Source organism: Lemur catta, chromosome 7 (assembly GCF_020740605.2).
Source record: "Lemur catta isolate mLemCat1 chromosome 7, mLemCat1.pri, whole genome shotgun sequence".
NCBI classification, from domain to species: Eukaryota; Metazoa; Chordata; class Mammalia; order Primates; family Lemuridae; genus Lemur; species Lemur catta.
The window spans coordinates 100,349,276-100,367,475 of NC_059134.1; the positions used below are offsets into that span (position 1 = coordinate 100,349,276).

General features: G+C 57.3%; 2 protein-coding genes across 24 annotated transcripts in view; one reads left to right on the forward strand and one right to left on the reverse strand.

Annotated features, from left to right (window-relative positions):
• LOC123641302 overlaps nucleotides 1–14,330 on the forward strand; it is a 36,443-nt gene extending 22,113 nt beyond the window's left edge. For 7 of the 23 annotated variants that reach the window (XM_045555911.1, XM_045555910.1, XM_045555915.1 and 4 more), the window contains 2 exons: nucleotides 361–460; nucleotides 12,393–14,330. The gene's annotated coding sequence lies outside the window, so the exon portion shown is untranslated. The other 16 variants (XM_045555917.1, XM_045555923.1, XM_045555925.1 and 13 more) reach the window with 16 other exon arrangements.
• On the reverse strand, nucleotides 4,756–16,250 carry OVOL1 (ovo like transcriptional repressor 1). The gene is made up of 4 exons (XM_045555953.1): nucleotides 15,802–16,250; nucleotides 9,297–9,514; nucleotides 7,255–7,444; nucleotides 4,756–6,918 (listed from the first exon to the last, which is right to left on the reverse strand). Exons 1-4 carry the CDS (start codon nucleotides 15,899–15,901, stop codon nucleotides 6,623–6,625), a joined length of 804 nt encoding a protein of 267 aa, XP_045411909.1. The 5' UTR covers nucleotides 15,902–16,250; the 3' UTR covers nucleotides 4,756–6,622.
• Nucleotides 16,251–18,200: the final 1,950 nt, after the last annotated feature.

The following is an 18,200-nucleotide window of genomic DNA, read 5'->3' on the forward strand; positions in this document are numbered from 1 at the left end:
TGGAATGTCCTGACCCACTCTGGATGCCCTGAGTAGCTCCCACTTCCTTCACGCATTGCCATCCCCCCTTTCTCCAGGTTTGGAACATTTAAAAGACAGCCGTGGCTGCGACTTTGGCAGGAACAAACACACCTGGCCTTGGCGTGGTGGGAGCTAGATCCCAGCACCCGTGGTCTCCTGAGGTCTTTGGCTCCTTTTTCCCTGCACTTGGGCTTAGGAATGTCCACACTTCCTTTTCTTATATTTCCACACATTGCTGGGAAGACAGTTGATGGTCTAGAGAGAGCCCAGACTCGGAGCCAGGACATTCCATCCAGCAGGTAGTGTGTGGTGACCTTGGCTGTTTCTTAACCTCTTTAGGTTTGACCATCCTTCTCTATGAAGTCACAGTAACAGTGCCAACCTCTCAGGGCTGCTGGAAGATGAAATGAGATACCACGTACAATACCCCAGACAGATGGTAGGTGGGTGCTCAGCCCTGTTAGTATTACTCCTCCTTTCTGTTTTTCCAACTCTGTTGACACAGAGTGATATTTGGGAGCTTAAGAGATTTCTGCTTGAGGGCAGAGTCCAGGGGCAGCCTGGCCCCCTTCTGCTGTCTTCAGTCGTCACCCACTGGTGTGCCCGTCCCTTCTGCTGCCTGGACTAGACCGTGTTTGTTTCCCTTCCAAGAAGGTGACCTTATGGACAAAGGTCACCTTAGTCATCTTTGCATCCCCTGAGCCTCAGCACTGTGCCTGGCACAGAGTAGGTGCTCAGGGTCCAGAGAATAATGAAGGACCGAGTGGAAGGGATTCCTCGTTTCCTAATCATGGAGAATCTGAGAGGCAACCTTTTAGAGTCCAGCAGACTGCAGGTCAGACCCCAGCTTCATCACTTCCCGTGTGACCTTGAGCAAGATGGTTAATCTCCCTGAGCCTCAATTTCTTTGCCTAAAAATAGCAACAATAATAGCTACCTCCTAGGGTTGTTGTGGGGATTAGAGATGACGTCAGAGCGAAGCCCCGCACGCCGCTGTTTGGTGCGTAGTAGGAGCTCCGTGATGGAAGCATTGATTACTGCGATTATAGGACTGTTTACGTCTGTCCCTAAAGCCAAATCTTGCTCCAGGGACTTTTGCTTTAGTAGGAAAAGACACGCGCCCCAGGGTCCTTCTTGGTTTGGTATCACACTCAGCTGCGTTGCCCTGGGTTCTGCGGAGCGAGACTTGCTGTGGCGATGCTGACATGCAGGGTGGCCCAGCAGCCTGGACACGGAGCTCTGTGGCCTCCCTCTCCCTGCCTGGGCAGCATGGCCCGGCTTCCTCTTAGTGGGGGTGGGAGGGAGTGGGGACAGGAAGGGGTGTGTCGCTGCCCCTCCAGTCTGAAGCTGGAAGTGAAGCCCCAGACAGGGAAGCGGTGAGAGGTAGGCAGGTTGCAGCAGTGCCCCTGGCTACTCACCTCTCACATCTCTGAGCATATTTTAAGATCCCTGGTTTGTGTTTTATTCTATTTTAAAAGATTGATCGGGGTAGGAACACCTGGAACCATTTTATATAGAGAGAAAAGAGCAGAGGAAATCAGTTGTTTGACATGCTGCTCTGATGATCAGGAAACAGACCTGGAAGGTCTGATTCGAAATGTACCGCCCTCACCCAAGACTCCACAGCTGACTCAACCTACCCCAGCGTCAGCCCACTGTGGCGTGGTGGCCGTGCGTCCCCCCACGTGTCAGTGAGCCTGCCACCCCCAAGACACCTCCGCAGGGGCAGAGCTGCCAGGTGAGGAGGGCAGTCGGCCAGGGCAGGAGGTGACTGATTGGTTATAGGAACGCATACAGCTGGCTGTGTTGGCCGGGGGAGAGCTGAGCGGAGCAGACTCAGACACTTGGGAAGGGAGCGAAGGAGGCAGCTTGGTTTTGCCTGAGGAGGGTGGGACATCCTGGGGGGGCTGCCATTGCCTGAGGGAGTGGACTCAGAGGACAGGCGGGGCTAGTGGCAGAGAGAGGGGAGCCCCTCCCTACAGCGGGTCCAGGTCTTCACCCCGAGCCCAGGGCGGGAGAACAGCCTTACAGCTGGTCTCTCTCTTCCCATCCCACTCTGCTCTGCTCCATTTCCACCCTGGCTCTGCCTTCTGGGAATGGCAGTTAGGCCTGGAAGTCACGGCCACTGCACTTTGGCCTGACCTTATGGGATTCCATGTGTGGGAGGCCTCAGAGTTTGCTTTGTCTAGCCGCAGCCCCAGAACTGAGCCCCTCAATGAGTCCTCGCAAGTGGCTCCCAGCCTGTCAGTCGCTCCCTCCCTAGCAGCCAGGGCTTGGAAGAGTCCTGCTCCCAGAGGTGGGACAAGGCCCCTCATTCTCACCTCCCAAGGCACCCCTGGAGCAAGCCCTTCCCTGGGCCTCAGCCCCGCAGCCATGTAGTCCTTGGCCACCCTCCTCCTGGACAGGACGCTCCTCAGCCCTCAGCCTCCTCACCTCTGCCACTGTTAGTCACCAAGTTTCTTCAAGGGTTTTGTGGAGGTGGGGCCTAGACACAATAACTTCTTTATAGCAGAGAGGGACTTTCAAACTTAGGAACCCACCTGGTATTACAGATGAGGAACCCGAGAGGTTGTCACTCACCCAGGCTGCCGATTTGAGGCCTCTGCTCTTCCCCTGCCACCACTGACTGGTGACTGGCCCAGAGCAGAGGGAGACAACCTGCGCTGTTGATGCCACACTTCTGATACTGTCCAAGATCATCTCAGTTATTTGGGGGGGAGGGGACAGATCTTTCTGTTGATGTGTTAAACTTCAAGTCAACTGAAACCCCTAAATTGTTTTACAACTTTATTTTGTTCTGATTGTAAAAATAATATATGCTCATTATAAAAAAACTAGAAAATACATGCAAATATAAAACATAAACCTTAGTAACCCTTACTGTTATTGTAAAGTTTGCCCCACCCTGGTTGCTTTGCTTTTAGATATAAAAATAGGACTCAGCCTTCATCCTTGGTAAGGTCGCCTGGCTAGGTCCCGCCCAGCTGTCCTGTCTCTCAGAGTCTTGTGTTGCTCTCAGTTCTTCTTATTGGCACCTCGGCAGGGCTCAAAGGATGCCTGTGGTGTGACTACCTGGGTGAAACAGGTATCTGGACTGTTAGTGGAAACAGAGGCCTCTGCCTAGCCATCGCCACGTTGCTCTCCGCTGGTGCCTGATCCCACCTTTCCCTCTCCGGAACACCTTCCTTCCTCCTCTGTTCTATCCTCTGTTCTATTCGGATCCTCCTGTTCTTCCAGCCCCACTTCTTCCAAGAAGCCATTGTTCTTTCAGATGCAAAAGACTCCTTTTTGGGTTCCATAGCATTTGTAGTCTGGCCACACCTCTTATCCTTAGTTAGATATTGACTTGCATTAATCTCTTCTTTCTTCCTGATCAGAACCTATTTCCCGGTCAGCAGAGGGCTCCTCATCCTGCTTCCCCCACAGCTCCCATCCTACAGAGTCTGGAGATCATAGACCCTCAGAATGTGACTGGCCCAGCCCTGCTAGGGAAGGCCTCCCGTCCTACCTGAGCACATCTGGGTGGGAGAGCAGCAGCCCAGGGGAGCCTGGGAAACCCTGCACCCCCTGAAGCACATCCCTTCTGCTAAAGTTCCCGTAGCAGTTAATCATGGGAGTTCCCTAACAATGGGCCCTGCACAGCTTGGATAGCAAAATAGGATTTGGTTGGCCTTTCACAGGAGGAGGCTTCTCTAGATAAGAGAAATCTTCCTCACCCGGCTAGTTAAAGAGACAGGAGGGTTAGAGGCCCTTTCCAATCCTCTGGGCTTCTCACAGGGAGCCCTAGAGAAGGTCATATCAGTTTTCCTTTCTCCTCACAGCACCCGGGTACCAACCCTTCTCTCGCCGGCCAGCACATAATGCCAGTGGCCCAGGCCTGGTAACCCTCCCCCTCCTCCTCGTGCATCTGGCCAGGTCTGGTGGAAGAACACTGACCTGGGGGCAGGGACCAGGGGCCCCAGAGCGATCTTGGGTAAGTGATGGGGAAGGCCAGGCAATCTGCACATTTCCTCCTAGTTTGAATGGCCCACAGATGCCCCGATATGTCCTCCCTGGTTTCTCTGTCAGCAGTATGTGGGAAGCTTCCAAACATAGACCTTGAGCCACGCTGTCTGGTTGGTGTCCCAGCTCCACTACTAGTTAGTCGTGACACACTGGGCCAACCACCTAACTTCTCTCTGCTGGGTAGGGGGTGATGATAACTCTGAGGTGGATGGAGGGTCAAGTGAGCCAGTACACACAGAGCACTTGTAAGTGTGCCTGGCACAAAACAAGTGCTGTGCAAGTGTGGCCATCCCTGGGTGTCTAACGGGAAGTCACATGAACTTGGCCTGCTGTTGTTGGGAACATGGCTCCTCCTACCATCCAACCCTGGCAGGGTGCTGGGGAGAGAAGCCAAGACTGGAACCCAAAGTGACTGTGGGGAACCCCGAGGCTTCTGGCCCGGTGGTGGCCATCAGTCAGGACAAAGAGAGCAGGGGAGGCCCTGCTGCTGCCACTGCCGAAGGCAGAGCTGGGTGGACCAGGGGTCAACAGGCATTGACTACCCGGGACCCTGGGCAGGTCATCCAATCTATCAGTGTCAGGTTCTTGTCCTGACTTAAGCCCACTGGTAACACAAAGGGGAAAGTTTGGATAGAATGCATCAGTTGTTTTGATTAATTTCCCTGCTCAGGAAAAGGAGGCCCCTAAGACAAAAAAAACAAAAAACAAAAAACAAACCCACAGATAACATTAGTTCTCCGATTTTAATATAATAGTTAGGGGGAAGATTATAAAACAAAACAGAGAACACAGAGCCTCATGACTGCCTCAGACTGGCAGTGAACCCAGGGATATAGAAATGTAAACAAAAACAGAGCTTCCAGATATGTTATTTTACGCTAGGTAACTTTCAGAACACAGCAGCTCCCCACTCTAGTAAAGTAAAACAAGAGTCTTCAGAAGCACTCTCCATACGTTTCAGAGGGCAGTCCAAGCAGGCTTCTTGCTCTCAGGTCAGCCGGGGGCCAGGGCTGAGCCGGGGTCTGTGCAGACACTGGAGGCCAAGGCTGCTCCTGCTTGGGCTGGGGCTTGGTTTCAAGGCCTGTGCGGCCAGCCGTGGTTGGACCTCTTTTGCTTGCCTCCCTCGCTCTAGGCAGGCTGGCTCTAACCCCTCCTGTCTTCCCTTTTGACCCACAAAACACATACTCCTTTAGACCCCTCTTCCTGGTATCAGCAGGACACCCAGCTGCGCCAAGGGAGCCAGCCAACCCAGGATGGCTCTTTCCACGGTCAAAAGCCCAACCTGGCCATTTGAAGAACAGTCAGTATAAAAGCTACAAATAAGATTTGGTGACCATCTGATATTAATACTCTCCTCCCTCTGGAAGTTTCTGATGTGTAGGTTCTTACCTGCCCTAATATTTTACTGTTGTGCTAGAGTTTTTGACTCAAACAGGAAAAGGGTTAGCCTTCCAGCCTGGCCCCGCACGTGTCTTGTACTTCAGGCAATGGACTGGTGTCAAAGACTAATCATGCCACCTGGCTGACCCCTGAAGCCCCAGCGGTACACAACCTCAGCGCGGAATGGCCAGTTACTCCAGGAGCGGTCTGTGGTCTGTCGTCAGGAGGCGAGCAGGCTCCTCAGGTCACCTGGGGCTCTCCTCAAAAGGATGGGGAGGGGTCAGAGGCCAGGAGGGCAGAGGGAAGATGGAGCAGTCATCCTCCAGGGCAGGGCTAGGGGAAGGTCTTCGGTTAAATATCTCCAGAGGGACAAAGAACAGGGGGGTATGTCATGGCAGCCACCCCCAGAGCCACGGCACAGAGGAGGTTTGAAATGTCCAGGATAAATAGAACTGCATGGGACTGGAGAAAAGCCAGCTCCATCCCTCTCTTAAAAACAGTTGCCAGTGGCACCAAAAATATATTAATATCTGTACATTGTCATCTTTTAAAAAAGGAAATAAAACCTCCCTGGCACCTTGCAGTTGATTTCTTAAAAATGAGGTGATATGTGGAAAGGCTGCCTGTGTGTGCACAGGCGCGCACACGCACACACAGCCGCGCGCACACGTGTGCCTCTCCTTGTCGAAGGGCGGAGCCCCCAGGAACCCTGAGCATTAAAAAGCCCTGCTAGGTGGGTGGGCTGTCACCAGCTCCCCACCACGGTTGCTTTCGGGGTTGCTCTTTGCCAGTGCTCTTGACTCTATTGTCCACTGAGGACCCAAAGCCCCTGCCCTGCGCTCAGAGGTGAGGGCAGCAGGATCCTGTCTTGCACCTCCTCTGGGAAGGAAGTCCTGCTGCCAGGAAACAGTGCTGGTCTCTGAAGGCAGCTGCTTCTAACCGAAGGCAGCCTTGGTCTCACCCCTTCCCCAAACACACGTCTTTCCAGGCTCAGTGCGGCCTGTGCCCATAAACCAAAAATGCAAAAATGAGCAGAGGTCATTGCTGGGCCCGAGTGAGCATGTGTGCCCGGGAAGGGATGCTGAGGCATGGGAGCTCCAGTCCTGATCACCGGTGTTTGGGCAAGAGGCCACAGGAGAGTGGACCCGCTGGGCAGCAGGGAGGTAAGCCTGGACCCCCTCGGGGCCTCCGGGAGCATGCCCGGGGCTTGTGCCACTCACAGGTGGGAACTGCCCTGCAGCAGGGAAGTGACAGTGTTCTGCAGGGCCACGGCCACCTTCTTGGAGGTCTTGCGCAGCAGCGGACTGTCAGGGTGGTGCTCCTTCAGGTGCAGGACATGGCCCTCCTGGCTCTCGGACGTGCAGCCACACTCCTCGCACACGTACAGCTTGGCCCGCCGCTCCTTGTACGCGTACTTCTGCTGCACGCCGTGGATCTTCTTGAGGTGAGACTCCAGAGAGCAGCGCTGAGTGAAGGCCTTGTCACACAGGCTGCACTTGTAGGGCCGGACCCCTGCAGGGAGGACAGGGGCTGGCATCAGAGACCTGACAGGGACCTCAGAACCTGTCGGCAGCTTCCGGACACAAAGGACAGGATAGCTGACTCTAGGGCAGAGAGATGGACGGAGGCCTGTCTACCACCAATTTCCCGAGTGGCTCTCAGATCCAAAGTCCTAACGGATGAAACCGGGAGGACTTCTGCTCTGAGCTCCAGTGTCTCTCCTGGGCTGCCTCTAACCGAGGGAGAGCAGGGCTTGCTGGAATCTTCCATGTGCCTCGGCCAGGCAGGTCTGGTGAGTCCCCTCCTGGTGTCAGAGCACCACCCCAACAGCCTCAGGCTTCCGCTTACCTGTGTGGGTCCGGACGTGTCTCTTGAGGTCAAAGGTGTCGTTGAAGCCCTTCCCACAGTACGTGCAGAGGTGCCTCTTGACGTCATTGTGACACTTCATGTGGCGATTCAGCATGCGCTGATAGGTGAAGGCCTTCTGGCAGATGTGGCAAGTGAAGAGGTCTCCACTGGGACTGTCCCCCAGGGTCACCTGTGGGTGAGGGTAGTATTTGTGACAGACATCTAGAAGCTGGGGCTGCCGGCTGGCAGATAGAAAGACAGACGCCAGCCCCAGTCCCCCTGAGGAAAGCAGTGTCCACCCTCCAGAGGCAACAGCTCTGTGCCTTTGCCCAGAGGTCAGCAGTGTGGGGGTGGAAGGAAACTTTGGGTCATGGTACAGCTTCCAGTTGGGTCCCCGAGTCCCCTTTCGAGGCTGTCACCAGGCCCTCCTTCACTACATGCAGAAGCAGCTATTTCATCCTCAACAACTCTCCCTGTTATCAAGTTCCCCTGAACGGAGGCCAAATCTGTCTGTAGTTTCTGCTCGTCCACCCTGTTCTTCCCCTCAGGACAGGGGAAATGCCCACGCCACAGTCTCTGCGGCGGGCACCACAGGCTGAGGCACTGCAGCGAGCCTGGAGCCCTGTCACAGGCCAGCCCAGCTCACACTTTACTTGAGCCAGGCCTGCGTGGCATGGTCTGAACCCCTTTGCCACCCTCAGGACCTTCTTGCCTATAAACCCTTTTGATTTTCTAATTATGGAAAACTTCAAATGTGTACCAAAGTGGAGAGACCAGAGACTAACAGCATGAGCCCTGTGCCCTGTCATTCAGGGAACATCTTATGTCATCTCTGCCTCCCTACTTCCCCCTGGCCTGGGATTATTTGGAGCAAATCCTGGATGCCACCAGACATCTTTGAAAGTGTGCTGCCCAGAGCAGTTGCAGCAGCTTTCCAGGTGTGACCAGCACAGGTGTGGCTGATTGGCCAGCACAGGGTGACATGCTTGATGCTCTACCTCTATTAATGTTGTGGAGGTTGCTTGTACTCTGTGGGTGGCCTCATCACTGGCAGCTCCTCCTGCAATCCCAGCACCTGTCACTCCACGCCACCTCAGTCACTACCCCTCACTCTGTCCTGCTTTTGAATCTACCTAGTGAAGGCCTTTGGGATCAGGACTCACTCCCCGGCTCACCTGCTGTCCTGTCCCTTCTCTTCTTGCTCCACACTTTCCCTACCCAAGGTCCAGGGAATGGGAGAAGGGTCTGAGGGTGACTTAGGGGACCGTGAGCATTGGGTGGCTCTAGCCAGCCACCAGCACATCTCAGTCGTTCCCCCACAGTTATAACACACACTTGGCCTCCGCAGGCAGGAGAGAAAGGCCCAGCACCCCACTGCCAGTTCTCGCCAGTCTTTTGGCACATAGGACAGTGCTATGAGGAGTACCCTTCTGCTAGATCCCTGCTGCCAGAAGCTCCTGGATCCTGGAGCTTTCAGGAACGCAGAGCCAGCCAGGGCCAGCCCTGTGGCTTGTGCTTTCTGCCACCTCGTGTCCTCCTCGTTGCTTGTGCTGCTGAACACAGTAGGGTTGCTCGTCTAGGCCCTGCCCTAGATACGAGGCCTTGGACGCGGGCAGGTGCTGGGCAAACAGACCTGGGCGAGGTGATTGCTGGCATGTGCCTCAGGGGACAGTTAACCACTGTGTCTGACTCTAGACCTCTCTCTCAACGCAGCACAGGGAAGAGCCCAGGAGGCAGAGCTGAGCCAGGCTCATGTCTGACTGCTTAGCCTAGAACTGGTGTCAAGAGGAGGCTTGTCCTACGGCTCCTCTTGCCTCCTGTGGCCAGAAACTAAACTGAACCACCCATGGACTCCAGAGAACTTCAGACTTACTTCTCTTCCCCTCCTCCGTCTGTGCCCCGGCTAAGTTCACTTCTCTGCAGAAACCTTGGCCCCGGTCCCAGGTCAGTCTCTGTCTATGTCTCACTTGTGCCACGTCTCATGGGCTGGACACAGGTGTACACACGCTCCTGGTCCTCTGAGACAGTGTGAGAGTCCTCACCTTCATCTTGGTGCGCAGGAAGCCGTGGTCTCTGCTCTGGGGGTCTGTCAGGCGGCCCATGTCTTCCGAGGGCAGCTGGGCCACCACACAGGGTGCAGGGGCTACACTATAGCTGGCGTCCCGGAGACTCATGTCCAAAGCCAGCGGGTAGGAAGGGGGTTCGGCCACTGATGGTTCCGGCTCACGGTAGGGCTGTGGTGGGCAGAAGCCCAGGCTGACTAGGGAGAGAACAGCCAGGTGAAGGCCACGGTAGAGAATAGAGTGGGATTTCTAGATGGTTCCCTGCCAGTAAGATGGCTGGAACCTGGAGCCCCCGTCCCTCCCCTTGCAGGCACGCAGCAGAGCGGGGCTGCCCCCAACCCACCACACGCTGTACCTCCCTCACGCCCTATTAAGGTAATTGCAGGTGACGCCAGCCAAGCGCCACTGCCCGCTGAGTAATTTGTGTCTTAGCGGAACTGGGAGGACCAAGCTGCCCTGCCAATTAGCCCTCTAGAGTTGTCTGCCTGCCCCACCTGGGCCAGTCCCTCTGGATTCCAGGCCCAGTCCACTCTCTGCCAATCGAAGCCCTGAGCCCAGGCATAGCTCTTTGAGACATCCTTGCCCCAGAAGGGTCCCTAGTGGTCTGGTTTGCTCCAAGCAGATTTAGCTGCTGGCTTTGGGGTTCGAGTGGCTCTAGCCCCTTCCTCCTGCAGGCTGGCTGGTCCTTGCTGCTGCAGCCCATCAGAGCTCCAGGCTCCCCACGCCCAGCTGGGCCAGCTCTGCAGGCAAACAGGCCGGTGGGTGGAGCAGGGAGGAGGTCAGGGAGCAGCAGGTGGATGCGGGTGGAACAGTCTCAGCAGCCTGCCCAGGCCTTCGCAACCCTCCCCCACAGCAGAGACCGCTTGCTCTTGCGCAGTCGGGCTGGGCTCCCTCGGGCAGTGGTGGCAGCACCGATACCTGGCAGCCCTTAGACAGGGCCGCTCCCCGGGCAGACACCTCACACTGAACGGGGCCTGGGAGGCTTGGCTTCCGACCGCGGGCCTGGTCCTGACCAGAGAGGACAAGGACAAGCACTCTTGAGGGACACAGGAGATGGGGCTCGAAGCTAGCAGAGCTGGGGCAGTAGTCTAATGTTTCAAGTTAGTCAATGTTTTTCTTCCAAAGAGCCTAAGCTCTATACTTAAAACCTATAAGCTAGGGACATTTTCCAAGCTTCAGAAGGAAAAATCAAAAGGGACCTAGGACAGAAAGGATGAGTGAGCTTCAGAGAGGGGTGTGGGAGGCTGATTTAGGATTTCAGAACCACGAGTCAGGCCCTCTGTGTCCTGCGGCCCCAGACCAGTGAGGCAGAGAGTGGGCCGAGGGCAGGGGCAGGAGGGCTACTGCCCTCAGCCCCTCTCCCAGGATGGGTGGGACTTGGGGAAGAGGAGGAACATGACCACGGAGCAAGGGCTCCTATGAAAGCACTGAAGTTTCGGGAGAGGCCCCAGCTCTCGCCCCCTCAAAACACAACAAAGGTCTGAGAGGAGAAGAATGTGCCTGCCGCCACCGCCCAGAACCCGTCCTGCAGGCGCTGGCGTCCGTCCGTCTGTCCGGGGGCCTTTAATGAGCCACCTCATTCCAGGTGTTGATTCACCAGGGCCTGGCCTCTGAGCTGGTGTCACACCTCTCTGAGCCGGGTGGCAGCCTAGCCTGGCTCCTGCAGCAGGAGCCATCAGGAACCATGGGGCTGGGGCTGGGGTTGGGGCTGGGGCAGGCAAGGTGTCGGCCAGCTGCTTCTGATGCCGGCTAACAAGCTATTGGAGACCTGGGCTGAGAATTCAAAGCTGGATGACAGCCTCCATTTCTCAGTCACGTAGAGACAAATGGGAACCCCTACCCTCTTCTGTCAGTGCTGGGTGGCGTGAGCATGGCCCCAAGCTGCGCACAGGGACTGGCTGAGCCTGCAAGAATGGCTGCTCTGGGCTTCCTTGCTCTGTGAGAGGGGAGGCTGGGGGTTAGGGTCCTGAGGATCCAAGTCAGTTTGGGCAGAAACCTGTGTCCCTTGCCTGCCTTGCTGTTCCACACAAACCCACCGTGCTGGTGCTGGGGGTTGGGATGGGGGTGGGCCTGCCAGGTTTGGCTGTGGGCCGCCTCTACCCTGAGTGAGGGGCAGGGGAGGCTGGACGGGCGGTGCCGTTGCCAGGGTGGATGTTTGCCTTATCCCACCTGCCCCGCCAAACCTGTCTCCCTGCCACCCCCGTGTGTCCCTGCCACAGCTGCACGCACAGGGAGTGCGCACTGGCGTGCCATCCCATCACTGAGTGTCGATGAGTGTCAGGAGGCAGGAAACAGAACTGGTTGGGCCCTGCTTGTGCTGCTCTCTGTCCCGTAATTAGATGTTTCCGGCAAGGTGGTAGCTGCTGTGGCTACTCATCGCCCGCCCACAGCTGTGGAGTGTGGCAAGGCCAAACCAACCCAGCCCTCTCCCTACGCCCTCAGGGGCTTGTGGGTTCCCCTCCTGTTGGCCCAACTTGCTTCCACCCGGTGATGTTGAGGGCTAGGCCCAGAGCAGAGGAACGGACGCCCAGAGCAGAGCAGCTGCTCGTGCAAGGGCCGTCTCCTACCTTACCCTCCGCAAGTCCCCTCTCTCTCAGTTGACAGCTACTGGCCCAACTATTGGACAGAGTGCCAGGTCCTGCCCCATCCAGGGCCTCAGGACAGGGCTGGGCATGAGGCCTGGTCCCTGGCTCTCTGGGGACAGCAAGTGAAGCAGACTCAAGGCCACCCAGCCCTCTGGGCCCCAGCTGACTGCACGGGTGCTGGTGCCAATGCTGCCCTGGGGCATGGGGGGTCAGCTCGATTCTGAACGTGAGAAGGGAACCCAGCGTGTCAGCACAGCCAGGCTGGCTTTCCGCACCCTTGCTCCCTTATCAGGAAGGGCTGGTGTCCCCCTGCCTGTCTCCCCAGGCCCTGCAGATCAGCTAGCAGTAGCCCGAAAGGATCCAGTGCCAGCCAACTGGCAGAGGCGGGTGGCCCCAGAAGCACATGGGTTGGTCTCTCAGCCTTTTGTTTCTATTCTGTGAACTGCCAGAAGTTCTTCTCTCAGGCAATATCTTTCCATTTTTCACTCAGTGTCCACGATGAAGTAAAACCATACACCTCAGCTCCCACACCAGGGTCCCCGGCACGGAACATCTGGGAGCTGTGCTTCCCTGCATCCTCCCACCTTCCAGCCCCGCACAGCCCTGGCAGCCCCTCGGGACTCCGTACGGTTCCTGTGGAAAATGAACAATGATACAGAAGAACCCTGTCTTCAGCAATGGCCAGGCTTCCCTTGCCACCCTCACTGCGGCCAACAGACTTGCCCTCACCTGCTCTCTTTCTGGGACAAATAGCCTGGCAGGCTTCCATCTTGGGACACCCAAACTCAGGACAAACAACAGCTTGGGTGACAGTACCCTGTGGGACAGGTAGGAGTCCCATCTAGCCCAGTTTCCCAGACCTCAGTTGCTCTTCTGTCCCTGTCTGCTATCTGGCTGTCCACTCTCCCAGCCTCGCTCCCTGGAGAGCACAGCAAACATCTCCTTCGCTGCCAAACACTTCCCAGGAATTACTAGAATAATCATGAGAGGCCTAAGCTCTCCGTGCCCGCCACCTCCTCTCACCCCCACGCAGGTACTCTGGGGCCCAAAGCTGACTTCCTCAGCCTTTCGGACTAGCTGGGAAAGAGCTGCCCAAGTTCCCACACTATCTAGCGGCAGAGTCAGGCTGGGCCTTGTTCCCTAATGGCAGCTCCTGTCTCCTACATCTCAGCCCAGCAGTGGAGGGCAGGCGTGGAACCGGGCGGCCGGAGGCCTGGTTGTTCCGAGGCTTGGTCTATCCTCAAGTGCCTTCCTGGCCTTGAGATTTCATGCAGCAGGGCCGGGGCCTGGAGGAGCCATCAGTCTACAAGGTGGAATTTACCCCTGGACACAGGTGCCTGAGTTCATCCTCAAGGAACAGCATTACTCCCTGTCACTCCACAGTCAATATTGACATAACAAAGGAGAGATGTGGGCAGGGGAGGGGAGAGGAGTAGGGCCTCAAGGTGGCACCCTAACCACTAACCCTTTCAAGTCTTCCAGGGCAGATGGAGCCGGCTTCTACCTCTTCCCAGGAGAAAGATTCTGCCCTGGAAGCAGGAACTCTAGAATTCTGCCTGGGGGAGAACTGCTGCTGTGATTGTCAGACTGGGGCCTTGGACCAGAGTTGCCAGGCTGGGGTCCGGCATCTCTGGCCAGTGGAACCTCCTTCCAGGTGGTCGTCCCTGTGATGCTCTGAGGGTCTCAGAGGAACCTGGCGGGAAGGTCAGAACTCAGACGCTCCCATGTTCCCCAGGCCTCCCAGTGCCAACAGGGTCAGTGCTTAGCTGGTCACAACGTGCCAGGAGTCTGTGAGGTGGGGTGACGGAAACGTGCCCAGCTAGCTCCTGGGGTCATGGTTGGCTGGTGATGGAATGGCCTAGCCAGGCAAGGGACAGGCCACCACAAAACACACCCCCTACTCTGCAGCCATCTGAGGCACCCAAGCGTGGACTGCGGACGTTCCCTTTCTCATTTCCACAAACTGTGGGAAAACTGTCCAGTGGGCCACATGGCTTTTAGAGGTAAAAATAAGTAAATCTGTAAGTTCTACCTTTTACTTGACTCCACAGGGTTCTCCCCTCACTACAGCAATGAGGGCAAATGAGGGCAAACTGTCACCCGAACACTGGAGATTCGACCCCCCACCCAAAGTCCTGCAAGATCCTACAGAGCAAGTGGCCTGCAGGTCTCCCTCACCTGAGCAGCAACAGCAGGTGGCACAGACCACCCAGAAGCCCTCCCCTGCACCTGATGGGTCAGCCCCTGGGGCACAGGTCTCCCCCTCACCGCACCCCCCACTGTGGGCACCAGAACTGGGGGGTGGGGGGGAATCACTAGGACAAAGGAAGTCAATGATTTAAACAAACGGAATTTCTTTGTCCTTTGTAAAAGTCAACACATGATCTGTTACTGATTGAGATGTGAAATAAAACTAGAAATAACAGCACACTGAGTCTGGCTCAAGGCACAGCTCACCTTTAACACAGTCCAAGTTCAGTTTATCAGATCCCAAGGAGCAGCTAAGCAGCAAGTCAAACATAGGTTGGGGTGGAGGCAGAAGCAAGGAAGGGGACTCCGTCCCTCTGGGGCCCTTCCAGAGGTGGAGAACCAGTCAGCTGTCTGGGGACTTGGCAAAGCCAGAAGCTATACAAAGAGCCCTGAGCTGTACCCTGGTCCACCTTAGGTGAGGAGTCCACTCACGTCTCCTTTTTGCCTCAGTTTCCCCAATGGAGTCATCAGGGCCTTCTGGCACATTCCCTGGCTTTCAGGAGGCTACAGAAGAGGGGCCCAGCTACTGGAGAGCAGGTTAAGGTGAAACATCCCACCAGCACCACAGGCCCTTAGATCCTGGCAGGTCAGGCCACAAAGACCTCACCACTATACCACTGTCTCCAATAGCTTATTCAGAAGGGAAACTGAGGCAAGAGCCCTCACAGGGCCCCTCACCGCTGCCCTCATTTCCCCACTTTCCTACAAGGCCTGGGCGGTGCCAGGGAGCCTGCAGATCAAGGGTCAAAGACGGTTGGTTAATTACAACCTCTCCCCCCTCGGAGGCGCTGGGCGAGTGTACCGTGCATCCCTGCCCCACCCCCAAGGCCTGGGGAGGGGGAGTTGCGAAGGAAGCTGGCTTTCTCCAGACCAAAGACTTTGGTGGGGGCAGGGGAAGGACAGAGGGGCAGAAGTGTTCTCAGGGGTTGCAGGGAAAGACGCCACTGGAGGAAGAAACAACTCGGGTTACTCATTCACAGTTGACGCTGTCAAGGCGTCTGCCAAAAATAAACTGGGTGCACCAGCTTCCCCGGGCCTCGTCCCCCGGCCTGGCCTGGGGTGGGCTCCTTTAAACCGCTCTCCGCTCAATTGTGTCCTCTGCAAGGTTGAAGGAAGTACGTTTCTAACAGGTGCGACCCGATCCCACCTTTGTCTTAAGGGCAAGCGGGGTAGGGCGGGAGTTTTCCCCACCATCTCGGCGCACTGCGCGGGGACCGCTGAGCCGGAGCCGCCCGACCCTCACCCCCAACCCGCCAGCAGTGCTGTGGGGGAGGAGGGGAGACCTATGCAAGCGGCTTGAGCTCTGCGTCTTCTCTTACATTTAGCACAAACCTCCGCCGAAACTCCTGCTCGCTCCCTGCCCCCCAAAGTGGCATCGCTCCAGTGCCTTCCTCCCGCCTCATGAAAGTCCCGGCTTTCAGGATTTACGACGCGAGAGCCGAGGGTCGCCAGAGCGGTGACACACCCCGTTGCCTCCCCTACGCCCCCCGGGCCTGCCCGGCTTCCACCTGGCAGCCCCCGCCCCCAGCCGGCCCCGCTTCCGCCGGCTCGCCCCGGCCCAGCCCGCTGCCCCCTGCCCCCTGCCCAGGGTCGGCGCCCGAGGGCTAACGGGGCGGCGGCCGCCGAAACACTCGCCGCGGGCGCCTCACCTGGCACGTAGATCTCGCCGCGCTCCTCGTCGGGGAGCTCGCTCCAGTTCCTCTTGCACGTGGAGACGCACGGCTTCTTCACCAGGAACGCGCGGGGCATTTTCCAACCCTCCTCGACGGGCACGGTCCGCTTCTGTAACTAGAGCCGGGAGCCGTCGTCCCACCTTTCTCGGGCTGGCTGGGAGCGGGTGGAGGGGGCACGGTTTAGGGAAGGAGTCGCCAAGGCGGTCCCACGTTCCGCGGAAAAACAGTGCCCAGACGGCGCGCGCCGTTTCCAACTCCGCCGAGTGTCGCCGTCCTCCTTCCGAACGAGATTCCTTGCAGCCAGGTGCACCGGACGGCGGGGGAAGCGGCAGGTAAGCGTCTCCAGGCTCGACTGGCGTCCCCGCGGTCGCTGGGGAAGTCTTAAAGTGCGAGCCGGACGGACGGGTTCACGCTTTATTGGCTCGCGGCGGTGTGTGTTGGTGGCTGGGGCGGGGGGTGGAGGGGGCTGATCTGATCTAATTAGCTTGGAGTGGCCCGGGGAGCAACGGCGCATGCGTTGGGAAATAACGGTGACAACCCACCTATTTGTTACCTGTTGAACCGGTTTCCATTCCGCTGCCGGTGAGGTGGCCTCGCGGCCCGGGCGGGGCTGCAGGGCGGGGGCGGGGGCGGGGGCCGGGCGCCAGGCACCCAGTACCCGGCTGCCCAGCCCGCCGGTCCCCGCCCGGGACCTCTGGGCCGTGCGTGCTCGCGTTTGCAAACAGGAGTTTCGGAGGGAGCGGAGTGGGGCAGGGCGGGGAGGGGGCAACGTTATTTGCACCGGCGCTCGCACGCTCCGCGAGTGATGAAATGAAACTTGTCCGACTGGGCCCTGGCGCGCCCCGGGCGCCTGAGGAGGCGCGAAGCCGCCGGGCGAGAACGGGCAGCCCGGCCCTCACTTGTTGAGCGGGGCCTGGGCCCAGGCGGCCCGGGATCCCAAGAGCCAGGCTGAGCAATTGGTGGTTCAGCCCAGACGTATCTGCTGGGCGCCAGCTTCGTGCGGGAAGGCACGCAGGGCCTCAGGCCGCTGGGCGGGGAGGCCCGACGCGCTCGGGCCCCGGACGAAGCGGGGAAGGCTTCGTGGAGGAAAAGGCGTTTAAACTGGACGGGTCCACCGAGATCCCGAAAACCTCCAGCGTCTTGGCCATTGGGGTTTACCGACAAAAACTCTTTCTTGTCGCAAGTGGGTGGACTTCAGGTGCAGCAAGGCTGGAGCTGAGGACCCAGGCAGGTCAAGGCCCAGCCTCCGTTCCCAGTTGCCGCCACTGCGGAGAGCTTCCTCCCCGCAGCCTACCCTGGGTCAGCCTCAACCGCAGGTCATGCTCTGCTCTGTCCCCAGTCCCCGTTGGAGAGATGCCCCTCTCCTCAGAAACTGGGGAGCGCTCTGTAGCCTCCATGAGGCACTTCACTGTGGCACTTCCGCCACGGTGGGGCTATTTCACTGGCTGACCTAGCAGGGGCAGGGATAAGACCCCCTCGCCCCCACCCCCGTAAAATAAAGTAACATTTTAGAGTTCTTACCACATGTACGCTTTCTTCACATACTAAATGTTTGCTGGAGCAGATTAGGAAGAAAAGTCCAGTAAATAAGTTCACACAGTTCAACAGTCAGGAATCAGAAAGAGTAGCCTCGTGAGGGTGGGCTTTCAGGCATCTAGTGGAAGATGATAGTTTTTCAAGTGTGGGGAGGCTTCTAGAGGCCCTGCCCATACCCCTCTGTGGAGCATGCCCTGGGTGGGTAGGTGGGGAGATCATGGGCTTTCAGGGCATGTGAGCCTCCTCCCTCACTCCTGGAGCCTGTGAGTTTGGCCAAGGGGCTTTCCTTGTCTGTCACAGGAGAATGCTGTCACCTACCTCCTGTGGCTACTGGAGGGTGATGTTATTTCTCACCAGGGGGCATTTGTGTTGCCCCCTCCCCTGCCTTTCCCAGGGCTCTGCCTTTGTGCAGCCGGAACTTCCCTTGTCAACCCTCTACTTTGATCCTGGACTTTTTTGTTCAACTGACGTTAAGTGAGCACCTACTACGTGCTTATCTTTTGAGGTAAATCCAGGAGAAAGAACATTGATGAACACTGTCTAGGAGAGAAGTGAATTTAGTTCATTCAGTCAACAAATGTTTATTGAGCACTTTTGTTGTGCCAGATCCTGATGGGCTGGTCCTTGGTAGGTACTCAGTGGATAGTGGTGAAGTCCTCACAGATGGCCCCGTACACAGGGGGCAACCCCAATATCTGGAAGGCCAGGTGGGGAAGTAGAGTGGGTGAAGCCAGCCAGTGGAACATCTCCACATGCATGAGAGAATCACAGCACGTGGAACGGAGCCCGGGGCGAGGGAGTTGTGTCTGTGCTGTTCACTGCTGTCGCTCCAGCATCTT